The 24,616-nt window shown below is 44.9% G+C and overlaps 1 protein-coding gene across 1 annotated transcript; it reads left to right on the forward strand.

The window, feature by feature from the left end:
* Window positions 1-4,095: 4,095 nt before the first annotated feature.
* On the forward strand, window positions 4,096-24,150 carry ZFP28 (ZFP28 zinc finger protein). Its single transcript, XM_087853257.1, has 8 exons — window positions 4,096-4,369; window positions 4,872-4,963; window positions 12,779-12,905; window positions 13,087-13,182; window positions 14,982-15,145; window positions 15,758-15,872; window positions 16,421-16,516; window positions 20,113-24,150. Exons 1-8 carry the CDS (start codon window positions 4,150-4,152, stop codon window positions 21,813-21,815), a joined length of 2,613 nt encoding a protein of 870 aa, XP_087709383.1. The 5' UTR covers window positions 4,096-4,149; the 3' UTR covers window positions 21,816-24,150.
* The last annotated feature ends 466 nt before the right edge of the window (window positions 24,151-24,616 follow it).

Consider the following 24,616-nt stretch of genomic DNA (forward strand, 5'->3'; position numbering starts at 1 on the left):
TACTACACATCTGTAAAACTACAATAAACTTACTACACACAGTATACACACACTTCTTTACCTTGGGAAGCTTCACGTCAAACTTCACGTCAACCCAGCATACCACTGATGCCTGACAGATTGCTGACTGTGATTACCAGCAGGTCTACAAATGAGATCAGTAGTCAAACACTGAAGTTTACTTTGTTATTTGTCTAAAAACACTTCATGTCTGGTCACGGAGGCCTCAGTCCAGTTATCACCCATGCTAGAAACTGCCTGTCACCATGTTCCCAGATCTGGGTGTATGGACAGGAGGCTGGGTACTCCCGAGGAAAACCTTCCTATAACACCACTATGATCTTTACTCCTAGGATCCTCCAAAGAATTGCAGCCATTTACCAAGGTAAGTGCATCCTAAGGAAAAGGAAATAGCATTTCAGGAAGAATTCTAGGTTACAAGGACATGTACTGCAGTCATTCTGGAGGATTACGGGGCAGTTCTTGCCCTGGTCCAGCTCAGAGTGGGCCCTATGAGATCCTGTGCCAGTCATTTGCCTTTTTGCTCTAAGATCCTTTTTCTGCTTTATCCCCTGCTCTACACTCTATTGCATAGGTTTAAGCTCTGCAGGTGATGTTTCCCAGAGTCCTTTGACAGCTGGTTTTCTGTCTGGTTTACTAAGTGGGAAGCATTAGCAATATACCAGAAGGTGAGAGTTGAGGAGAAGTCAGCGTATTTCTCTCTCACTTGCTCTGCTTTGGGTGGTGACTATGGTGATAGCTACATCGCCTCTGTCCTGCCTTCCTCCAGTCACCCCTAATAATGGTCCGCCCTCCTGCTAGGGACGTCCTTATGGATCTGTCTAGCTCCTCTAGGTGGCCCTGGTTCCTGGCTGTGATAATATCCCCTCCACCCTTTGGCCTTCAAGCTCCAGGTTGGTAACTGCTCTCCCATTACTGATCTGAGTAGCCTCCCTGTTCTTCCTCTCACCTCTCCCAGCACCTTTGTTATTAAATTAGTTCCCTGTGTTAAATTCCCTCTACTGAACCCCATGGTGTGTGTGTTTCCTGACTAAAGCTTGGTAGACAAACTCAAAACTAGTTATTCCTCCTTGGTTTGGTAACAGTCACCCCAGCCTGAATCACATCCCAAGACAACACTGGGAACTGCCACCTTAGTGAGTTCCCTGTGTGCCCAGTGGTTGGGAGGCATATTGAAGAGCAAGTGGCTACTCCTTGCCCTCCCCATCACTAAGAAGTAGATACACTAAGTACACTATAAAGAGCAGTACTTCAGCATAGGGTTTCAGACAAAGCACACTACCAATTTACTCAGCATAACAGTTTTTAGTTAGGGACTATCATGTGGAACAAATTTGACTTGCATGCCACGTGTAGAACCCAAATATTGTGCTTTTTAATGCATACAATAAGCAAGAGGTATGTTTTGTATCACTTTTAGCCTATATTTTGCCTACATATTTTTCTTTTTTCTGTGACGTGACTACTCGCAAGCAGAAACGTACAAGATAAACTCAAGCCCCCCAAAAGGTTGAAACACTGAGGGGGAGCAGAAAGAGGAATGTTCTTCCTGAAAAAATGACTCCTTGGCACCACAACCCACTGTCTTCTGTTTCCACTTGAGCAAGTACGATGAATCTTCATCAGGTTACATTTTATGTGTTAACTGTATTTTTTGCTCGCAATATTTTTTACTCTTGTAAACTTGTGTTCACTGTTCAGTTGATCTCTTTTTCTATCTGCAAAAATTGAGTACTTAGGGTTGGGATGTAAAAGCGTCATCATTTTTACATTATAGTGGGAATCTTTTTTTTCTTTTTTTTTTCATTTAAACAGGCTTTCACTTAGTGGCACTTTTATCAGGAATGGATTAAAAATCCTACAGAAAGGGTAGGTGTGTGCTGAAGGACTCGCAGTAAAACTTTTGGTTCTTTATCTCATGCTTCTGGGTTCTGGTGATACAGAGGTTTGTTTTTAGCACCAAATGGAGGAATTCTTCTGTTAGGCAAATGGTAATGGTATCATTAAATCAGAAGCTGAATGCCACCGGAGCTTTTTAAGCTCTTGTCATTAGGAGAGCAGATTTTTTAAAATGAAGGGAAAAAAATACAGTGGTTGTTTTTATAAAGTTAAAAAGGCAGGGATGGGGTGGGGGTTTCTCTACAATAGTTACTGGAAATACATTATGTTTGGGTCATTTCCTTGTACTAATTGCCATGTCTGGGTATAATGTCCCATGTTCAAAATTGATAGTTTTTCTCTCCCAATTCTGAGTTATGCTTGTGTAAAGGTTTTAGTCCTGGGAGAAAGTCTTCCAGTCAGGGACAACAATGGGTGCAGTGAAGGCCAAATGACCTCTGTCTGTTCCATACGTCTCATGCCACTAGAGGGATAAAAAAGCCACAGTGATTGATCCTGACAGGCAAGAATAAATAGAATATTGAGGCTTGGGAGGATTATGGACGGTCCACTTCCTTGAACTATCATGCACAATGGTAAACAGTAAGTGGAAATAAATGGAAGACACTTGAAATACCACCCAGGCCTTTGATGGTTTGAGTCAGATTATCCCTGACTAACTGAGATGTTGGTCAAGCCTAGGAGAAGTATGGCATTATATAAAGTAGAAGAGAAGTCCTACACACCAATTTTTTAGAAAGAAAAGCGACAGGTTATATTCTCTACCCATGGTTTTCTATTTGCTGGTTCATAATTAAGCTCCCTCCCCAGCCAGTCCCCTTCTTTTTAATTAAAGTGGTTTAAATTCAGTTCTATGTCGGTGAGGGCTTTACAACTTTATTTTTAATGAGAAAATATTTACATACAGATGTTAAGTGTAAAATTTCATGAGTTTTTAAAAACTAGCACAGTAGAACATACTCACTTTAAGTGTAGAATTCTAATTTGGACAAATTCATACGGTCCTGTAACTACTACGACCAAGATACAAAAGACCTTTGTTGTGCGTCTCCTCCTCCTGCCCCAGCCCCTGACTACCACTCATCTCTTTTCTGTCTTAAATGATATACAAAATGTCAAATAAATGTAACAGCGTGCAGCCTCTCCGATCTGTGATGGTGAGTGTAACAACAGCATTACGCCCCTGCTGTGGGTAAGTGAGGTTATTCATTGAGCGGAACGAGGCTTTCAGCTCGAGGTATCCAGAAAGCTCTGGACGTCTCTTACAAGACTGGCCCTAAACACGTAAATTAGGAAAAACATCAGTTAACTCAGATAACGATGAAGGTTACGCGGCATTTTGAATGGTCACGAGGTGCGTGGCATATGTGACTGCGAGTCTGGGCAGCGATCTGTGAGAGTGTCAGGTGGGAACTCTCCCCGACGAGAGTTCAGGTGCAGGACCCACAAGCGCAGGGGGAGTGGCATCTGGAGAACGGGTGTCTCTGGACTCGGGGACCCACCTGGGGTCAAAAGTGCGCAGCGAATCGGACGCGAAGGCACGCCGTGCTCACACGCCCCCAGTAGAACCACACTGTGGACACCGGCAAGGCCCAGCGCAGCCCTTCGCCGCGCGCGTCCCCGCACTCGGCCGGCGGGGACACCCGTGGGACGCCCACCCGGGGAGCGCGCCGCCTGCCGCTACCCAGCGCCTCCCTCGTCAGCCGTGCGGCCCCGCCCCTCCCCGCGGCCCCGCCCCTCGCCGCGGCCCCGCCCCTCGCCGTCAGCCTCGCCCCCTCCGTGGAATTGCGCCTGTGCGAATCCGAACCCAGCGCCGACTCCCAGAAGCCCGTGGGGCGCCGTCTGTCCGTCGGCGGCCTGTACTTCCGGCCAGATTTGGGCCGGGCGTCGACTGCTACCCGGAGGCCGCCGTCCCGAAAAGCCGGAAGCGGCCGGCCGGGAGACGAGACGACGGACGCTGCGTAGGCCCAGGGAGGGCCGGCGCTTTGCGGCCTGCGTTCAGCTCAGTCCCGCCGCAGCCCTGGCCGGGACTACGCTTCCCAGGGGGCGTTGCGGTGGCCGCACACGCCCACTTCCGGCGGCGGCCCGCGGCCCGGGTTCGTGCGGCCGGCCGGGTCGGGGGCTCCGCGGCCGCGGTGGCCGCGGGGCGGGGCGGCGCGGGGCGGGGCCCGCTGGACTCCGGGCGTGCCCGCGGAGGGTGGGGGGAGCGAGCGCGCGCGCCGCGCGGACATGCAGGGGGCGGCGAGTGCGGGCAGGGGCGCGGGGGCCCGCGGGCGGGGGTCCCCGCCGCGGCGAGGCGCTCCCCGCACAAAGCCCGGGGCGGGCCGAGGCCGGAGTGCGGGGACGCCGGCTGCCTTCACCCGCCCTGCCCGGGGAAGGCCGCGCGCAAGGAATGGGCCCCCATCCAGAGGCCAACGAGGAACGGTGACCGCGGGGCCTGAGAACCGAGGTGAGAGTGACAGGTGGTCGGGCCTGGTGGACCGGGACGAATTCACCCCCACAGAGTGCGGGGAGGGTGAGGTCTTGGGGCAAAGGACCTCTCGGGCCCATGTGCTGGTGAATGGTTGTCCTAGGCTCTGAGGCTGTAGATCCCAGGAATCCAAAGGTTTGGAAGTTTGCCCTGAGTCCGAGCATTAAGCAGCGGTGCAGGGAGGGACCATGACTTGCCCAGGGTCAGCCCGACCCCACACCATCCTAATTCGTGCTCCCAGAGAGAGGAAATCCCTCTCCTTCCGTGGCAGTCCCTAGGTAGAGTGACAGTCGTATTCAGATCAGTCCCTTCAAAATTGGTCTCATCCGTTCGAGCCCGAGCATTTGATTCTCCAACCTGTTGAAGCCCTTTCCGATTTATGGTTTGTAGTTAAGAGCAGGAAGGGACCGTTCGTTTCCAGGCTGGTGATTAGGAGCGAAGTGCAGTCTCGGTCTCCAGCGACTCCTTTCTCTTTCCCCAGCTCTTCCTTCCAGGGCCACTGCCCTTCTCCAGGAGAGGAGGCATAAGCAGGAGGCAGCAGGGACAAGAACAGAACTGAAAGTCATGTCTCAGGTGAGTTGGCATTTCCACTCTCCTCTCTGAAATGCAGTTTTGCTTTTCAGGACTTAATAATGTTTATTTTCTTTTAAAAGTTTTCAGTTTAAGAGACCTGTCCTGGGAGCTGATTCCCATTTTCTCACATTCTGGTGAGTGATGGGCTACAGGGGTAGCCCAGGGCCTCCCTCCCTGCTTCCTCTTCATCCCATTCAGTGTTCATTCTTCATTGGTGAAGTGATTCAGCCCCTCGCTGTGCTACTTTTCTCCGAGGGACTCTGATGGAGCTGAAAGGTACTCCTTGGGGCAAGTGCTGTACCTGGTTTGTTTAGTATCCGCTTGGTACCAGTCCCTGGAGAAACAGATGGCTAAGCCCCAGTCCCTGCTCTCAAGGAGCTCACAGCCTGTTGGTGGAAAGTGACGGAAGCAAACAAGGTTTGCTCGAGTGCAGGTGAGAGCCGACTAAAGGAGCTCTTTGCCTCTAGCTGCCTGTGATGGAAGGGCAGGGGATCTTCCCCGAGGAGGTGATTTTGGAGCCATGTTTTGAAGGGAGAGGGGATGTTTGGCAGGCAGAAGAGGGAAGGGCAGCACTGGTGCAGTGTGAAGGGCTGCCTTTTTCTCACTTGATTGGGTGGCGTCTTAAAATGCTAACAAATAGTTTTGTTTGTTTCTGTCCTCTGTCTCATAAATATGATGCCGGCTCGTAAATATATGAACCAGGTTCCGGTTGTCCCACCCAGGCTACTTTTAAGCAAGTTAACAGATGCACTGCCCAGTCCTCGGTCTTTTTGGACTATCATTGGCATTTGAAGGAGGTCGGGTTGGCAGACTTTTACTGTAAAGGGCTAAATAGTAGATATTTTAGGCTTTGCAGGCCGTAAGGTCTCTGCCGCAGCTGCTCCACTCTGCCTTCTAGAACTAAAGCAGCCACAGACAACAGGTAAATGAATGGACAGGGTTGTGTTCCAATAAAACTTTATTTACAAAAACAGGTGGCTGCCAACTCTTGAAATAGCTCATCCCTTGCTCTCCAGTGGGACCCTCTTTTCCCTTGACTTTTCCCTTGACTCATCCGGCCTTCCTCCCACCTTCCTGACTTCTCAGTTTTCACTGCTGGTTCCTCCTCATTTCTCAGACCCACAACTGTCAGTGTGCTTCAGGGTGATGTTCTTGGGTCTTTTCTTGTCTGTCTGCACACGTTCCCCTGAGGAGGTTGGCCTGTTCTCATCTGTAACAACTAGCCACAGGCAGGCTTCTCCCAAATTCACCTTTCCAGCTCCAACCCCCCCTCTGAGCTCCAGGCCTGTGCGTCCAACTGGACGACTCCTCTTGCATGTTCAATAGGTAACTCAGACCTAACACATTCACGGCTCAATTCTGAGGTTCCCCCCAACCTGGCAGCTCCCCCAGTTGTCTCTGTCTCAGACTGTGGCAGTTTCATCCTGTCAGTTACTCAGGCCAGAAACCTCTGCGTCATTCTTGTCTCCTCTCTTTCACTACTGCCCATGTTTGCCTCGTGGCAAATCCTGTCAGCACTATTTGCATGTTGTCTTCGTAACCTGATGATTATCGTTATGCCTAGTGCCTCCGTCGCTGCCTCCGTGCTTGTTATCTTACTCTCGGGCCCTCGACTCTGCTTCCGTGACCTCCTGCTTCTGCATACGCTTCTGCAGTCGCATCCCGGTGCTGCAGCCAGGCAGGGTCTGTTCTAACTGCTGGGCCCTGCTCTGCTCAGAACCTTCCATGGCTTCCCCGAATCCTTCATGTGTGACAGTGCCCTACCTGACCTGGCCCTTTGGACCTCTGACATTCTCCATCCTCCTCCATCACTCACTTTGCTTCCTCAAAAATGGCCTTCTCATTTTCCCGATCCTTCTGTCTAGAGCTTCAAAGACTCCCACCCGAATTCCTCACATCTCCTTCTTTGCTTTACGCCTTTTTTAAACTCTTAGCACATGTCAACGTGCTGTATATTTACTTCATACATCTGGTTTTCCGCTCCAGGTTCACTTGACACAGGCAGGGGTTTTGGGCCGTCGCACCCTTAGTGCCTGATTCAGAAAACACTTGGTGGAGGAATGTGTAAGCTTCTTTTGTAGCCGGTGTTTTGCTATTTGACATGGTATTATAATAATCACTCTTATACCTGGAAATGTGCTTTATCCCTGATTATTTCCTATGAATACATTCCTAGAAGTTTTTCTTACTTTGTGGATTAAAGTTAATTAAACTGACATGAAATCAGAATACTTTAAGAGTTGTATTTAGATGGAACAGCAATAGAGCCTCAAAAGCTAGAATTTATGGTGTTAAAAAGAGTAGACTCAGGGGCGCCTGGGTGGCTCAGTCATTAAGCATCTGCCTTCGGCTCGGGGCGTGATCCTGGAGTCCTGGGATCGAGCCCCATATCAGGCTCCTCTGCTGAGAGCCTGCTTCTTCCTCTCCCACTCCCCCTGCTTGTGTTCCCTCTCTCGGTGGCTGTCTCTCTCTCTCTGTCAAATAAATAACTAAAATCTTAAAAAAAAAAAAAAAAAGAAAGTAGACTTCACCCAAAAAGAAAAAAATTACCAATTTTTCATTCATGTGCCTTAAAAATTAAGTGAGTTGAACTGAACCAGAAAAAATCCCTCTTTAATGCATTTTTTCTTAGAAAAGGCTTTCATTCATTTTTTTCCGGTGGATTATTAATACAAAGTATTTTTGTGTAAGGATAGAATTGCTTTTGTTTTCTGTTTGTGTGTATTTAATCTCTCTCTCTCATCTTTATTAAGAGTGAGACCAGCAGATCAAATTCTTATATTGGGTGTGCCATTCATTATGTTTTCTCTCTGGTGTAGTGTGACGTTTTGAAACCCTTTTGGAAATCCACACTCGTCCACACTAACGATGGGAATAAGAATAGGATGTGCACAGTTGAGAGTGTTTTGCATGCCCTTGAATAAAGCAGGTTGATCGGACATGAGTTGGAGAAAATTTGTTCTATCTGAAAGCCATGTTGCCCAGTGGATCCTGTTTCAGGGTGAAGGGATAGCAAGCATCATGGCTGTTGTTGGACTGGAACCTTGTAGTAGAGACGTGCTAGTGTCATGCTCACAGGTGTGAACAAAGGAGCCAGGCTGCCTGGGTTCCGATGCTAGCGTTAGCATTTAATCACTGTGTCACCTCAAGGCAACTTAAATGACCACATTTTCTTCATCTGTAAAAATGGGGATGATAATGGTACTGGCTTAATATGGTTCTTTTAAGGATTAATTAAGTGAATGCACATAAAGTGCCTAGAAAAACGTAAAGGGGCCTGGCACATAGTGGGATCTCAGTGAGTGTTAGCTGTCAGCATCCTCGTGTCATTGTCGTCTAGAAACTTACGGGCCAGCCCCTCAGGAGATGCACAGTAACAACAACATGGGGTGTGGGACAGGGCTTGGCAGACTGGCCTAATCTGACCTGCCACTGCTTTTTGTATAGCTCATGAGCTACAGATGGTATTTACATTTCCCAGTGATTGAAACAAATGAAAAACAGTATGTTATATCCTGTGAAAATGACGTAAGTTTGCCTTTGGTGCCATCAATGAGGTCTCCTTGGAGCATGGCACACACGTGGTTTAGCTGTGGTCTGTGGTGGCTTTCGTGCTGCAAGAGCAGGGTTGAGGCATTGTGGCAGAGGCTGTCTGGCCTCCAAAGCCGAAAATATTTGCCCTCTGGCCTTTTACAAGAAGACTGCTGACGTCTGATGTAGGGGTTAAGGGTGTGGACTGTGGAGCCAGACTGCCCAGTCCAGAATCTTGGCTGTGCAGTTGACTGTGTGACCTTGGGCAGGTTACAGCTCTGTGTTTCCTCATCTATAAAGTGGGAGCAGTGCCAGTGCCAAGTCTCAGGGTCGTGGGGTTGAACAGCTTATATGTATGTATATAGAATGGTGTCTGGAATATCGTGATAGCGCTGTGAGCGGTAATTGTTACTGTTCACGGTACAAGACGTTTGCTAGCTCCTTGAGTCTGTCCGGGCTGCTATCACAGACCACCACGGACTGCGCGGCTTTACACAACAGACATTTATTTCTCACAGTTCTGGAGGCTGGGAAGAACCAAGATTATGGTGTTGGCAGAGTGTATGTGGTGGCTGATGTGGACCCGCTTCGTGTCCCCCTTTCATAGCTGACACCCTCTCTCCGTGTCCTCATGTGGGGGAAGGAGCTAAGGAGCTTGGGGGGGCGTAGTGTGTCTCTTTTATAAGGACACGAAGACCCTTAAAGAGGATTCACCCTTATGACCAAAGGGCCTCCCAAAAGGCCCCACCTCCAAATGCTATCACACTGGGCGTTAGGATTCCAGTGTATGGATTTTGGGGGGACACAAACATTCAGATCATAGTACTAACAGAAGTCATTGAATCTTTTTTTTTTTTTAAGCAGTTGCTTTTCTTTTCTTTTTTCTTTTTTTAAAGATTTTATTTGTTTATTTGAGAGAGAGTGCACACGAGCGGGGGAGGGGCGCGGGGGTGGGTAGTCTGAAGGAGCAGAGGGAGAAGCAGGCTCCATCCCAGGGCCCTGGGGTCATGACCTGAGCTGAAGGCAGACTCTTAACCGACTGAGCCACCCAGGTGCCCCCAGAAGTCATTGATTCTATACCTAAAGGGCAGTCTGTACAAACTGAGAAAATGTCTTACTTGGACGGTTACACATACACTGTTAATGCTACGTGCCTCTGGAACATAGGAGTAGAGAGCTAGAGAAGGGGGCATTTGTTACTAAGGAAAAAAAAAAATCAGACCCCTCAAAAAACCAGTTGCCAAGTATAAGAGAATATTGGAACTTAGACTCTTCTGTGTAGTAGGGGCCCCAAATTCCATTTCCATATTCTTGTTTATTCCGTTTTCTTGCCAATGACAAAATAGTAACAAATCCAAGAAAATTGGGCATTATTTTCTCTTGCGCCAACAGACTTAACAAAGTTATTGTAAAGATGCTGGAAAGATATTATAGATTTAAAAAAGGTATTGTAATTTGTATACAATTTATGTACTATATTTTAAATAATATTTCCTTTAGTAAAGACTATCCGAAAAGATTTTGAATATCAGAAAAAAATAAGTCCAAGACTTGCCAGGCAAGGAGCACGTATTTAGAACTGTAAGGCTGGAATCTGTGAAAAACTGGCTTTTAGAATCAGGTCAGAATAAAAACACAGAAGTAGCATGTGTCTGAACACCTATACCTTTGAACACAGTTGAAAATATTTGCATTGAAATGGGTTTTTTGGGGGGGCATCTGGCTGGTTCTGTCAGAAGAGCATACAACTCTTGATCTCGGGGTCGTGAGTTCAAGCCCCACATTGGGTATAGAGATTATGTGAATAAATAAATGTTAAAAAGAAAAAAAAAGAAATGGTTGTGTTTTTTTTGTTTGTTTTTAAGCACTTCATTGAGGTATGATTGACATGTAGGAAGCTGCACGTTTTTAATGTGCACAATTAAATGAGTTTGAGGAAAAGTATATACTCGTGAAACCGTCACCACCATCAAAGCCATAAACTTATTCATCACCTTCCAAATTTTCCTCCTCCTATTATTATTATTATTAGCAAGACTATTTAACATAAGATCTAGCCTCTTAGCAGCTTTTAAGGGTATAATAGCACATTGTTAGCTATGGGCATGATGCTGTACGTTACTCGTCCTGCGTAACTGAACTTTGTTCCCTTTGACCGTCACCTGCACATTTCTTCCTCCCCCCGCCGCCGGCAGCCGCCCTTGTACTCTCTGCTTCTGGAAGCATGACTGCTTTAGCTTTCACATACAAGTGAGATTGTGCAGTATTTGTTTTTCTGTGTCTGGCTTATTCCACTTAGCATCTGCATTGAAATGTTTGAGTTTCAGTCTACTGGAAGATCCCCCTGTGTCCTACACAGTTTTCAAAATCTGAAGGCATTTAACTGCTGGTGCAGGTGGCTGTGGGCGGCCCAGGGAGCTGGAGCCGAGCCTTCCCAGCAGAGTGAGCGCTCTTGCTGTGGACTCCGCCCGCACAGCAGTTCCTCTGCTCTCCTGGCCGCTGCTCCAACTTGACGCTGTTAGTGAGAGCTGACCAGCGTTGTTCGAGACTAGCTCACTCAGGTAGGCCTGTGGGCACGTCTTTTGCCCAGGGCTCACGCTAAGCAGTTCTTAGCTGTTTCCTGCAGGTACTCGCAGGTAGTTTCTGTGGCGTGGGGCCCTTCCGTCTCCCATGTAGGAGATTTATGTGTCAAGAGTTTCCTGTCTTCACACAAATCAAGATATATTTACAGAACCCTCTTGACTCGTCTTTACACAATTTGGTGAAAAATACCTTCAGAATTCGTGCAGGTTAGAGAGCACATGATAGCATATGATTCAGCAGACACCGAACCTCAGAGGGCCTTTGTTTCCAGTAGAATTACGTGAAGCTGTAAGCGGGCGTTCAGCTGCTGGCCAGCAGCACGGTCGCTGACGTTCACGTGGCACGTTCAGGGCGCCTTGCCCGTTCCAAGTGCTGAGCACGTGCTGCGTTGTTCAGCCACGACCCGTGAGGTTTTGTTGATTTTTCCGAGACAGAGAGGCTAAGTAGCTAGCTGAGATCGCAGCCCTGGCGTGTGCTGCAGTCTGCGTCCAGGCTCTGCGGGTAGTCGGACTGTCCTGCTTCCTGATTTCAGTATATACTTTTACAATCCCAGGGCTGCTGGTCCTTTCAATATAGAGGGCAGCTACTGGTGAGCTCTCCGGGGTCAGAATTTGGATTAGATCTATGTTTCAAATACTTTGGAAGTATCAGAATTGGTGGACCTGGAATCATACAAATACGCTACATAAGAATCCCAGCGGGTGAGACAGGCAACGTGCTCACTGTCGCGTCTGTGTTCACGGCTCCTCCTCGGCAGCCCCCAGCTTCTCTGACACGGCACCCTGATCCTGAAAGGTGTTTTGTAGTATTTTCCATTCTTGTTCAACACTCATCTTTATTTCAGAAATAAAGATTTTGTTAGGTTTTTTAAAACTGTTATTAACGCGAATGCCTAACGTCTAATGAGCACTGACAGTGAAATCGAAATCCTTAGAACCCACTTTGAGGTTTAGTCTTCTGTGCCTTTGGAGGTTCCTCTTCAGGTCGCTTTCCCCATCCTTGTGCTGATCCAGGCCACTCGTGTGTCCTCATCGGAAAATGCTCGGGTACCTGTTGCGCGTGGAACAGTCGAGCCTCCATTATTTATTGTTCTGAACTGATGGCAGATGTTTCTCTTGTGTGTACAGCTGCATGAAACTGCCATTTCTCCAGGGGCAGGGGCTAGCTTTGCATTTTTCTCTTTTCTCTGGATGTTATTCCTTGTATGCATAGTCTCACACCCAAAATGAGAAGGAGCTAATCCTTAGACCCCTGTATGGGTCTGCTCGGGCAGCCGTATCAACATACAGCAGACCAGGGGCTTAAACAACAGACACTTGCTTTCCCAGTCTGTTCTGGAGGCTGGAAGTCGGAGGTCAGGGTGCTGGCAGCATTGGCTTCCCCGGAGTCTTCTCCCTGGCTTGCCGATGGCCGCCCTGTCACTGTGTCCCCACACGTTCTTCCCTCTGTGCACTCGCATTCCTGGTGTCTCTTCCTCTTCTAAGGACGCTAGTCAGATTGGATGAGGGCCCGACCACATGACTTCATTTAACTTTTAATCACCTCTTTCAAGGTCCTGTTGCCAAAACTAATCCCATTCTGAGGTACTACATGTTAGACTTCAACGTATGAATTTGGGGGACACATTTCAGTCCATAACAACCCCCAGTCTGGGGGGGGCATGAGCACTGACTGAGCAAGAATGTGGTTTTGTCCTTTCAGAGCTTGGTGACATTTGGGGATGTGGCCATAGATTTCTCCCGAGAGGAGTGGGAGTGGCTGAACTCTGCCCAGAGGACTCTGCACAGAGATGTGATGTTGGAGAACTACAGGAACCTGGTCTCGCTGGGTAAGGGGCCCCCCACCCCAGTTCTCCTACCTCTCCCCTGCCTGCTGCTGTGGCTCAGAGTCCTTTACTCCTTTAGCACCAGGCCCTGCACTGCCACTCTTTCATCAGGCTGGGGGGGCCGCATCTCAAGTCTGCACAGACCCACAGCGTGACCACCTCCTATTGCTTCTTGTGTACTTAGGACTTTGCGTTTCTAAGCCCGATATGATCTCCTCGCTGGAACAGAGGAAAGAGCCCTGGATGGTGAAGAGAAAGTTGACAAGAGGCCGGTGCCCAGGTGAGCATGGGAGGCCTAGCTGGGGGGAAGGCCCTGCGGGTCACAGCTCAGGACCTCAGCCATGTAGGATCATCAGCAGACTCTCCCCGAGCCCCCAGGCCTGGAGGGAAAACTGAGGCCTCTTCAGCACGGGCTCCCCAGACGTTCATCCTCCCTAATCTCCTCTCCACCTTTGCTCCCCTCCCTCTGAACATGCCTTCTTTCCCCTCTGGATCCCGTTTTTCTCCCTGGCTCCTTCTCAGACCCTTTGTCATTCAAGCTTACATAATCTTGCCTGTTCTTTAAACAGTCCTTAACTGATACTGATGTTGTTGTTGTTATCTTATTTCTCTTTGATTAAATGACTGTATCATGCGTAGGCTTATTTCACTGACTTTTATTGTCGGTTTGGTAAGGCCGTCAGATGCGGGTTGGTGGATGAGTGTAAGCTATTGAAGAGTTAACCATGTCACCCGGGAAGTCGGGCATATCTATATGGAGCTTAAGTGAAGTAGAAACTGCTATGTATGGTAAGTATAAATAGGGCCCGAAGAGGAAGAAGAAAAATCACTCCCAGTTTCAAGCCAGAGAAACAAGAACGAGAGTAGAGCCTTTAGCAGAAACGTTAGAATTATAAGGAAGAGACCAGAAGGCCAGGAGTTGGGTCTGGGCGGGGCCATTATGGATTTGGGTGCCAGGGGCTCTCCCAGTGCAGACAGGACCGGACAGTGGGGTGACTGGCTCTCAGAAGAAGAGAACGCAGATTCTGATTTGACAGATTTACAGATATTGTGATGATATTTCTATCATTTGGAAATATAGTGATTTCAACTACAGCATTATTTCTGGAACAAAAAAATCAATGAAGTAAGACTAGGGATCAGAATTATAGACTTCTGGGGCGCCTGGGTGGCACAGCGGTTAAGCGTCTGCCTTCGGCTCAGGGCGTGATCCCGGCGTTACGGGATCGAGCCCCACGTCAGGCTCCTCCACTTTGGGCCTGCTTCTTCCTCTCCCACTCCCCCTGCTTGTGTTCCCTCTCTCGCTGGCTGTCTCTATCTCTGTCAAATAAATAAATAAAATCTTTAAAAAAAAAAAAAAGAATTATAGACTTCTTTTGGAGGTTACTACAAGAGAAAATGGCAACAATTTCTAAAGAATTGAGAATCTCCTAAAACCTCTTTGTCGAACTCATACTTTGAGGAAAGGCCTTGCATTGACAGAGCAGGACAGGCCACTGACAGATGGAACTTCGACAGCTCTCGAGGATTGTCGTAGGGTACGGGAGAGCTGTGAAACTTCTCCGTGTAACGTACTAAATCACGTGCTCTGAATGAGTTTCATGAAGCTAAATAGCTTCCTTCTGTCCGTCCTTCATCTCTTGCCAAGATTCTAGTTCATTATGAAGACTTGCACTTTTAAGGCTGGGATTTGAACTTTTGTTAGTTGGCATTATAATAAAAGATGCATTATTAAAAAGAGAGAGAGAAGGAATTTTTGCTGGAAAAATGGAGAAAGAGTCAAAGTCAGTTTTACTTAATAATGTTGAAATAAGCATCATATAGCAATTTTCTTCTTTAGTCTGCCCTCCCTCCTTGTTTATATTAGCCACATTTCATCTTCGATTTCAGTGAGAAAGCTCATACTGTATTCTTTAGGGCGAAAGCTACACAAATATGGGAATGTAGGGTTGGCTAGTCATAAAAAAGCTTTCAAAACGGTATGGTTTTTTGAGGATTTTAATTCCTCTGATTACATTTTGGAAGTTTTCTTCATATTAATACATAATAGAGAAAACGTTCTTTCTTAATATCTTTCAGATTTGAAGACCATGCAGGAGACCAAGGAGTTACCCGCGAAGAAGGACATCTCTAAAGAAAAGTTACCCCCAGCCCTGATAATGGAGAGACTCACAGACTACAGTCTGGAATGCTCCGTGTTAGGGGAAAACTGGGATTATGGTGCTCTGTTTGGGAGGCAGCCGGTAAGTGAGGCAAATTCCAGTCAAGACACAGTATCCTTCCAAAAGACACCCTTCTGGAGGGGAGAGACCATGACCACAGGGAGCTGGGGAGAAGTGTCTGTGCGAGTGTGGTGCCTCCCATAGAGAGAGCGTCCCGCCGGAAGGCAGAGCACGCAGTCTCAAGGCACACTAGAAGCGGGGGACAGTCCAGCTGTAATGAATCCCACACAAGTCTCTTAATCAAATGTTCAGTGTGATGACGTGAGAAGACTTTGAGCAGGATCTCAACCCGCCCCCTCATCCAAGATTAGAGGGAAGCCCTGCAGACATGTCGAGTCGTGCGTGTTGAAGGTGGGGAAACCTTTAATCTGCGTTAGGAAATTCCTACTGTGTGTAAGGTCCTTTTCTCCTGCAAAATTACAGATTCTCCATGGCAGAAACAGATTCTCCTCTATTTTCTCTGTTTATTCCCCCACATGTAGACAGTAGGACTAGGCCCATTCGTTATGTGACCTGGGTCACGCAGAACCTAAGTGAGAATTCTCACACCTTTTGCCTCTTTCACACTCCTCCCCCGAGCCTTTGTAGGTTCGTGGGCACGTTTGATCAAAAAGTGTGTTTGTACCATTTCAGGGCTTGGTGACCATCACGAATATGGCTGTGGACTTCTCCCAGCAACTGGACCCAGCTCAGAAGAGTTTCTGTAAGAATGTGGTATGGGAAAACCGTGGTGACCTGGGGTCAGTAGGTAAGGATGTCCCTCTCCTAAATCTGAACCTATCTTCAGAAACTGCCACTTTCATTCCTCAGGTTTTGTTTTCTGCTTTGTTTTAAGATTGTTTATATATTTATTTGAGAGAGACTGAGAACGAGAGAGAGCACGGGCAGGGGGAGGGGCAGAGAGAGAGGGAGAAGCAGACTCCCCGCTGAGCAGGGAGCCCGATGCAGGACTTAATCCCAGGATCATGACCTGAGCCGAAGGCAGACACTTCACAGACTGAGCCACTCAGGCGCCCCCATTCGTCAGTTTTGAATTGTGAAGGTCAGGGAGGGGCCTTCTGAAGTGTTGGGCTAAATTTCTGTCATGATTTCTAAGATGAGAATTTGACATTTGTAGAGTTGAAAGTTGGTATCTTTGTTATGCTTGAAGCATTGTCTTCAGTGTCTTTTAGATACTGCTCACTTTTCTTTCTGCTTCTTCCTCTAATAAAATACTTTTCTATCAAAACCAAGGAGCTGGTTCTCAATTTAAGAATGTCAAGTGTGTGACCGAACCCCATGTCTGCCCATATGCAGGACCCTGTGTTTCTAAGCCAGATTTGGTTTCGCTGCTGGAGCACGGGAAGGAGCCCTGGATGGTGGAAAGAGAGGTGACAAGGGGCCTGTTCTCAGGTGAGTGTGGCGGGCCCGGGGGGGTGGGGAGTGCCACTGCAGGTGAGAGCAGAACGTTCACCAGAGGCCGAGTCTTCACGCATGTACAGGAGAAGATGCGCAGGACTTTACCAAGCCCTCCAGGTCTAGAGAGAACATGGAGGTCTGGGGTTTCAAAATTATTCTCTTTCCTCCTTCTTTGCTGCCTTCTCTCGAGTGATTGCTCATTCCCTCTAATGTTCTTCCTGTTCTTGGCCACTCTTGTCGCTCAGTTCCTTACATAACCCTGTCCTGACCCCGATGTACTTTTGAGCTGTTTTTCATGATCACATGGCCCACTCATTTCATTACTCATCCATTCCTGTAAGAACCACGTATTGAAAGTTATTTGAGGGAGCCGTTGTGCTTGGCACTGGCAGGTACTTGGAGAAGAAGGGAATTTACACGTATGTTGTCATTGTAAATGGTCACTCCAGTGGAAAGGATGAAACATGTTTATGGATGAACTGGCTGAAGTAGAGTTTGCACAATTTCCAGGAGGGTACTGCAGAGGCGAAGGAGAGGATTGATTTCCGGTAGCTTCCTTGTTTGAGTCAGACAGGGAGAGCAGAAGTTGGATTGCAAGGAGATATAAGTGGAGAATCTCGTCCTCTTTTGTGTGTGTGTGTGTGGGGGGGGTTCTCTTCCTCTTTTGATACATAAAGGAAAGAAGAAATTTCTTTAGAAAATAATGGTTATAGAAAATGTAATCCTGACGCCTGTTTGGAAGCAGAATGTAAAACCGTGACCCATAACCACAGTATGTTAACAGAGCAAGTGTAGACTTGCTCAGGTTGTGAAAACACCTATTTTTCATGTAGTTGGACTTATAGTGTGTACTCCGTCATGCACAGAGATGTTTTTCACATGCATTCTGTATCATATATCCCATTGCTCATTGAGCTTACTTCACATTTTTGGTATTTGCAACAGGTATCTTTATGGAAGTGAAAACTGTACCTTCTTGGGATTGCTACATCCCTGGATATGAACATCTTTTAGGCTCTGAACGTTTTGTTTGCTTTCAGCAACTCTAGCAGTGCTTAGATGACTTGATGTATGGGATTAATTGCATCCTGCCAGCACGAGGTATTTTGATGAAAATATCTGCTTATTATGTAGTGAAAGATTATTCCCTGAAGTTATTTTTTTTAATTGTGAAAGAGATTGAATGCTGTTTCTACATTTGTTTATTCTCTTTATCCTTTTGTTACATGTACCTCGTTTATATTCATTTCTCTATCCATGTCTTAAAAGCTTTCTTTACATTTCCAGTGATTTTTTTATATCAACATACTAATTCTTTGATGTATTGTTTCACACTTTTTCACATATGGTGGTAAGAGTTTAATTAGACCTTTTAAAATTGTGATATGTAAGAACTCTAGCATTTTATGTAGTCTAGTACATTACTTCTTTTATGGGTTCTCCTTCCATTTTTGTCCGCAGAAACTTGATATATGTCGTCCTACTTCATTGTTTTAATGGATGTCTAGTATTGCAATAAATGAATATGAATTTACTTCACCGATTTACCTTAACAGGGCATTTGAACACTTAGGTCTTTCCCAGTTTTTACCTGTAATGAACCGTGGTCCAGTTTATACTAATCTCTTTGCATGATCAAAGTATACATTTAAAAAAAATATATAGGGTATACCACGAACAATATATGAGCATACCTGTTTCTAGACATCTTCATCAATAGTGAGTATTTTATATTTTTTAAATTTTTGCCAAGCTCCTGGGTGAAAATGGATGTTTTATTTAATTTGCATTTCTCGGAGTACTCGTAATGTTGATAAATACGCAATTTAAATCCATGTAGAGTTCATATTCTGTTAATGGTGTCTTTGTACTCATCACCCATCTTTCTCTTGGGTCTTCCTTCCTTGCATCCGTACTGTATGACTATAAATGCCGTCTCAAAATATGATAGATGTTGTTCCCACTTTGCAGCAGCCTATACGTTTGCAGGCTGTTTCTTCTCACGGTACAGTGGTTTGAGTTGGGTGCTGTCTTTACAGACACATTCACCTGGTTGACCTCTTGTGTCACTAATAGTTCTTTCTTTTTACTTATTCCCATTTGTACCACATCACAAATTTGGTCTTGTTTCTATTGTTGTTTAATCTTTTCCTGCTCTCTTCCTATCTGTGAACAAACACAGGATGGCTTTCCATTTATTTGTATCTTCTTAATTTCATTCAGCAATGTTTTGCAGTTTGCAGCATACAGTCTTGTACCTCTTTGGGTAGATGTATTTGTAAATAGCTTATGCTTTTAATGCTGTCCTTCGTGGAATTGTTTTCATAATTTCCTTTTCAGATTGTTCATTCCTAGTGTGTAGAACTTAAAACTGATTTGTGTGTGTTGTGGTCTTGTGTCTTGTAATTTTGATGAATTGATTTATTAGCTCTAATGCTTTTCTGGTGGATTCTTTAGGGTTTTCTGTATGTGGGATCATGTCATCTTCAAATAACAGTTTTACTTCTTCCTTCCTAACTAGGATGCCTTTTATTTCTATTTCTAACTGCTTCGGCTAGAACGTCTAGTACACTGTTGTGTAGAAGTTGCGAAAAGGGCATCCTTGTCCTATTACTGTTCTAAGAAGGAAAACTTTAAGTGTTTAGATATCATTAAAAAAGACTATTTTCCCTTTTTTAAGATCATCTTTTTCCGAACATTTGATTCTCTGCATCCTCTCCCCAATACCACTTTCATCTCTCTGTATTTATTGGGATATAACTGTACGTGCACAAATTTTTGGTGCATGCTCAGTGATTCAGCAAAAGGACCTCAGGCTATACAGTTCTCCCTGTAAGCATTAGAGTCTGACATAAGACAAATGCTTGTTCAGTAGCGTGTATGATGTGATTAAATGTAATGGCAGCACTCACCATTTTTATAAGAACAGTTGTTTCGAACTAAGAAATTAAACTTCAAGGTCCTATTCATTAATATATGGCCAGAGAAGTGTCAGGCCTATGAAAGCACGCAGGTAAATGTAAAAATGATTTTATGTGTTTGCTGAGCCTCAGCTATCAGTTGGTAATGTGGGTTTTGTTGAAATTAATCAAATAAGATGTGGTTAGCAGAAACCTTATTTTCTGGTTGTAGGGGAATGAGCAGGTTTCAGATAATCTTGAAAGATGTTAGTGAATACTTTTTCTTTTTTGTGCTTTGGTGTGCTTCCTGGAACAGCTTTCATGATGTGATGACTGCTCTGGCATTGAAGCAAGACAGGGCGGGAGAGAGGTGAAAGGCAATAAGTGTCAGAATAGTTAGGTGGTGTGATTGCAGAATATTTTCCCAGTTCCTTTCCCCTAATACATAACTGATTCCACATTTATTTAATTCTTTTCTGGCTCACGTCTCGTAGGCTCCTGTATAAAGTCATGCTGGGGCCTACGTACACTGTAGACCGCCTTTGACGTGTTTCAGAGCCTCATAGTTTATGCGGTTTAATTAGGGTTTATGTCACCAATTAGTGAATTCATTCACAATTTTCCTTTTAGCAAATTCCTTTTTTTCTAGCACACAATAAATGAAATATTTGTTTTCTTGATATCTTTCAGGCCAACGATCTATACATGAGACCCAGGAATTCTTTCCGAAACAAGATTCATTCGCTGAAGTAACAGATAGAACTTCAAACATGAATTTGGAGTGTTCCACTTTCAGAGAAAATTGGGGTTCTGAGAGTGTGTTTGAAAGGAAGCTGGTAGGTCAGGAGACACAGTTCAGGCAAGAGACAATCACTCATAACAAAACCCTCTCAAAGGAAAGGGAACGTACTTTTAATAAATCTGGAAGATGGTTTCATTTGGACATTTCAGAAGAGAGAGTTCATAATCGTGATTCAGTTAAGAAAAATTTTCCCAAAACTTCAGTGGCAATAAAACATACAGGAATTTATGCAGGAAAAAAACTTTTCAAATGTAACGAATGTAAGAAAACTTTTACCCAGAGCTCATCCCTTACTGTTCATCAGAGAATTCATACTGGAGAGAAACCCTATAAATGTAATGACTGTGGCAAGGCCTTCAGTGACGGCTCGTCCTTTGCTAGACATCAGCGATGTCACACTGGCAAGAAGCCTTATGAATGTATTGAATGTGGGAAAGCTTTCATACAGAACACGTCCCTTATCCGTCACTGGAGGTATTACCACACTGGGGAGAAACCCTTTGATTGCATCGATTGTGGGAAAGCCTTCAGTGATCACATAGGACTTAATCAACATAGGAGAATTCATACTGGAGAGAAACCCTACAAATGTGATGTATGTGACAAATCCTTCAGATATGGCTCATCCCTTACTGTCCATCAAAGGATTCATACTGGAGAAAAACCATATGAATGTGATGTTTGCAGAAAAGCCTTCAGCCATCATGCTTCACTCACTCAACATCAAAGAGTGCATTCTGGAGAAAAGCCTTTTAAGTGTAAAGAATGTGGGAAAGCTTTTAGGCAGAACATACACCTTGCTAGTCATTTGAGGATCCATACTGGAGAGAAACCCTTCGAATGTGGGGAATGTGGTAAATCCTTCAGCATCAGTTCACAGCTGGCTACTCATCAGAGAATTCATACTGGAGAGAAGCCCTATGAATGTAAGGTTTGCAGTAAAGCATTCACCCAGAAGGCTCACCTTGCACAGCATCAGAAAACTCATACAGGAGAGAAACCATATGAGTGTAAGGAATGTGGTAAAGCCTTTAGCCAAACCACACACCTTATTCAACACCAGAGGGTTCACACTGGAGAGAAGCCCTATAAATGTATTGAATGTGGGAAGGCCTTTGGTGATAACTCCTCCTGTACTCAACATCAGAGACTCCACACTGGCCAGAGACCTTATGAATGTATTGAATGTGGGAAGGCCTTCAAGACAAAGTCATCGCTTATCTGTCATCGCAGGAGTCATACTGGGGAGAAACCTTACGAATGTAGCGCATGTGGCAAAGCCTTTAGTCATCGTCAGTCCCTTAGTGTCCATCAGAGAATCCATTCTGGAAAGAAACCGTATGAATGCAAAGAATGTAGGAAAACCTTCATCCAAATCGGACACCTTAATCAGCATAAAAGAGTCCACACTGGAGAGAGATCCTATAACTATAAGAAAAGCAGAAAAGTCTTCAGGCAAGCCGCACACCTTGCCCATCAGAGAATCCATAATGGAGAGTCATCGGCACGCTCCTCTTTGCCTTCCACATCAAATCCTGTGGATCTGCTGCCCAGGTTTCTCTGGGGAGCGTCCTCACTCCCATCGCCGTAGTTTCAACATTGTTATTTCAGCTGGACTCCTCCATTAGTGAGAAAACTGGTCCCTCCCTCTGTTGGGTTGGTTCTGTTGTCCTTCCTAAGTTTGTTTTTCACACTGCAGTCAGATTGACTTTTTTTTTTTTAAGCGTAAATACAGTTCATTCACTTCTTATGTAAAAACTTGTGTTGAGATCCTTTAAATGGGTTAATACGTAAGATGTGCGTAGCACAGTGCCTGGTCCAGACCAGCTGTTGAGCAAAACGTTATTTTGGGACATTGTAGAGTTACCACAGTCAGGTCTGAACAAAAATGATGCATAGAAGGAGGCCAGGAGAAACCAGTTGAGATCAGGAACAGGAGTTCAAGGTAATCAGTGAGGTTTTGCCAATGGTGGTTTAAAACTTGTTTCCATAATGTTGAGTTAGAATTGTGGCTTTCATCTCATCTGCATAAACGTAAGGCGATGTGATTTTATCGGTGAGAGAATTCAGCTTTACTACACATCTGACAACAGTCTTAGGACGTGTGTAGAGAACATGCGTCAGTAGGCCTCTTGGAACAAAAGAACTGAAACAAAAAAAAAGCAAGATTTATATGCATAAAGTTAAAACTACTGACGTGTTATTCAATAATTAGAAAATTTGGAAAGATTTGCTCTACGTAAAATCACTTAGGCTTATGAAGGAACTCTCTTCAACCTCTGAGGAGCTGTCAGCCTTGAGGTGAACCATTCTAAAGTAGGTGTCAGCAAACTAACCCAATGACCTAAGTCTTGCTGGTTTTCCATCATCTAAATTAAAAAAATAATTTTTTAAATGGTCGAACCAGTGAAAAGAACATTTTGTGACAACATGAAAGTTACATTAAATTTAAATTTTAGCATCTGCAAATCAAGTTTTATTGGCAAATAGCCACGCTCGTTTGCTCCCATTTTCCTGTGGCCGCTTTCACTCCACAGTGGCACAGTGGGTAACCGCAGCAGGGCCAACATGGCCCGCAGAGCCTCAAGTGTTTGCTCTGTCCTTTTACGAAGAGGTTTGCCAACCCCTGCTCTGGCACAGAGAAGAATATAAAAGGTTCTAATTACTTCTAAGTGTGTGATACAACCCTCACTTCAAAAACAAGACAAAGTACAAGGCAACTTACGAATAGAGGTGAAAGGGAATTACTAAACTACTGAAATATGAAAATATGGCAGTAAGAGGAGAAATACATTTTTTCTAGATGAAATACTCAATACTGTTAATGTGTTAGTAAATTGTCATTCACAACAGAGTCCCAGTAGCATATGTTTACTTTGACAGTTTTAGTTGAAATTACACAAGGAAAGATAATTTGGCAAGCAAAGCAGGACATTTTTGAAATAGGTTTCTTTGCATTTCAGATTTTGGTATGTAGTAAGACTGGTTTTTCATTATTGGGGAAGTGATGTCTTGACAGTTGCTTATCCATCCTCTTCAAAAAAAGAAAGAAAGAAACACACATACCTTACAGAGAAATATGCAATTGTATTTAACATTTCTAATTATGAAATGATAGGTAAGAAGCAAACATAGAAAGAGAAAGGCTTTACTAAGTAGGATGTGGGGTCCTTGAAGACATGAGGAAGAGAGTAAGCTGTCCTGTACAAAGATTTAAAACTCCAGCCTGGTGGAAGGCGCCAAAAAGATAAAAAAGACAGTCGACAAAGTGATACAAGTTATATGAAAAAACACGTCATTTGTGAACAAAGTGCCATTACACATACAAAGCCGTGGGGAAAATTGGCAGTGCCTCCCGACAGGCGTGTTGGTGAAGAATTCAAATGAATAGAGAAAATGGGTTAACTTCTTAGCCTCGCTAATCAGGAAATTACAAATTAAACTTTCTTGGCTTTCCGATGGATTAAAATCTACTGGATAATATCCAGTACTGGCATCAGGGTGGGAAAACAGATACTTGATCATTAGCTGTGTAAATTTGTCTCCTTTTTGGGTGGCAACATAGTATGACCTATCAACATTATAAATATGCATTCCTTTTGAAACAGTAATCCTAGATCTGGGAATTATGTCCCATTGGAATAAATAGATGTAAATAATGTTTATTGCAAAATTGTTGTAATTATGACAAATAGGATTTCAGTGTCCTGCTAAGCAGGGTCATTAAATTGTGATTATTCAACACTGTATTGTCTGGTTAGTAGAAGGGGGCTAAATTCTATGTATGCTTCTGTGGAGAGCTGTCCGTCCACAGTATATTAAATGAGATACGTGACTTGGAAAACCTAATGTGTAAAATCTTGTAGTCATAGCGTCAAAATTAATATTAAATCTGTATATGTGTGTGTGTGTATGTATGTGCATGTGTGTATATATACATATTTTTTCGGTATATACGTGGAAATCTGTTGTCTTTAACACACACTTTTCCTAGCTCTTTGTTGAAACGTTCACTCTCTCCATTCTGTAGCGTTCCACAGTCACACATGGTCCAGTTAAGCCAATGAGATTTTTCATTCTTTGTATGTTGATTGGAGACAGAGGGGCAGGAGCAGGGCCAACATTCAGCCCTGCGTATGGCACGATGGATGTTTTCTTTTATTCATTGTGATTGGTTGGGGCCCTTTTGTAACCAGCTGCTAAGAGTGTGAACGTCACTCCTGGGCTGAAGTACTGTCGTAGGCGAGTCATGCTCTGGCAGCAGCGTGAAGATTTCTGCATCCCTACCCACCACTCTGATCCACCAAACCTTTCCCGCTTCCTCACATCCTGGTTTGATTCTTTAAATCTGTGAGGTACTTGATATTCTTCCAATATTGAACTTCTGATTTT

This window comes from Ursus americanus, chromosome 21, assembly GCF_024610735.1.
Source record: "Ursus americanus isolate L20-20 chromosome 21, mUrsAme1.1.p, whole genome shotgun sequence".
NCBI lineage: Eukaryota > Metazoa > Chordata > Mammalia > Carnivora > Ursidae > Ursus > Ursus americanus.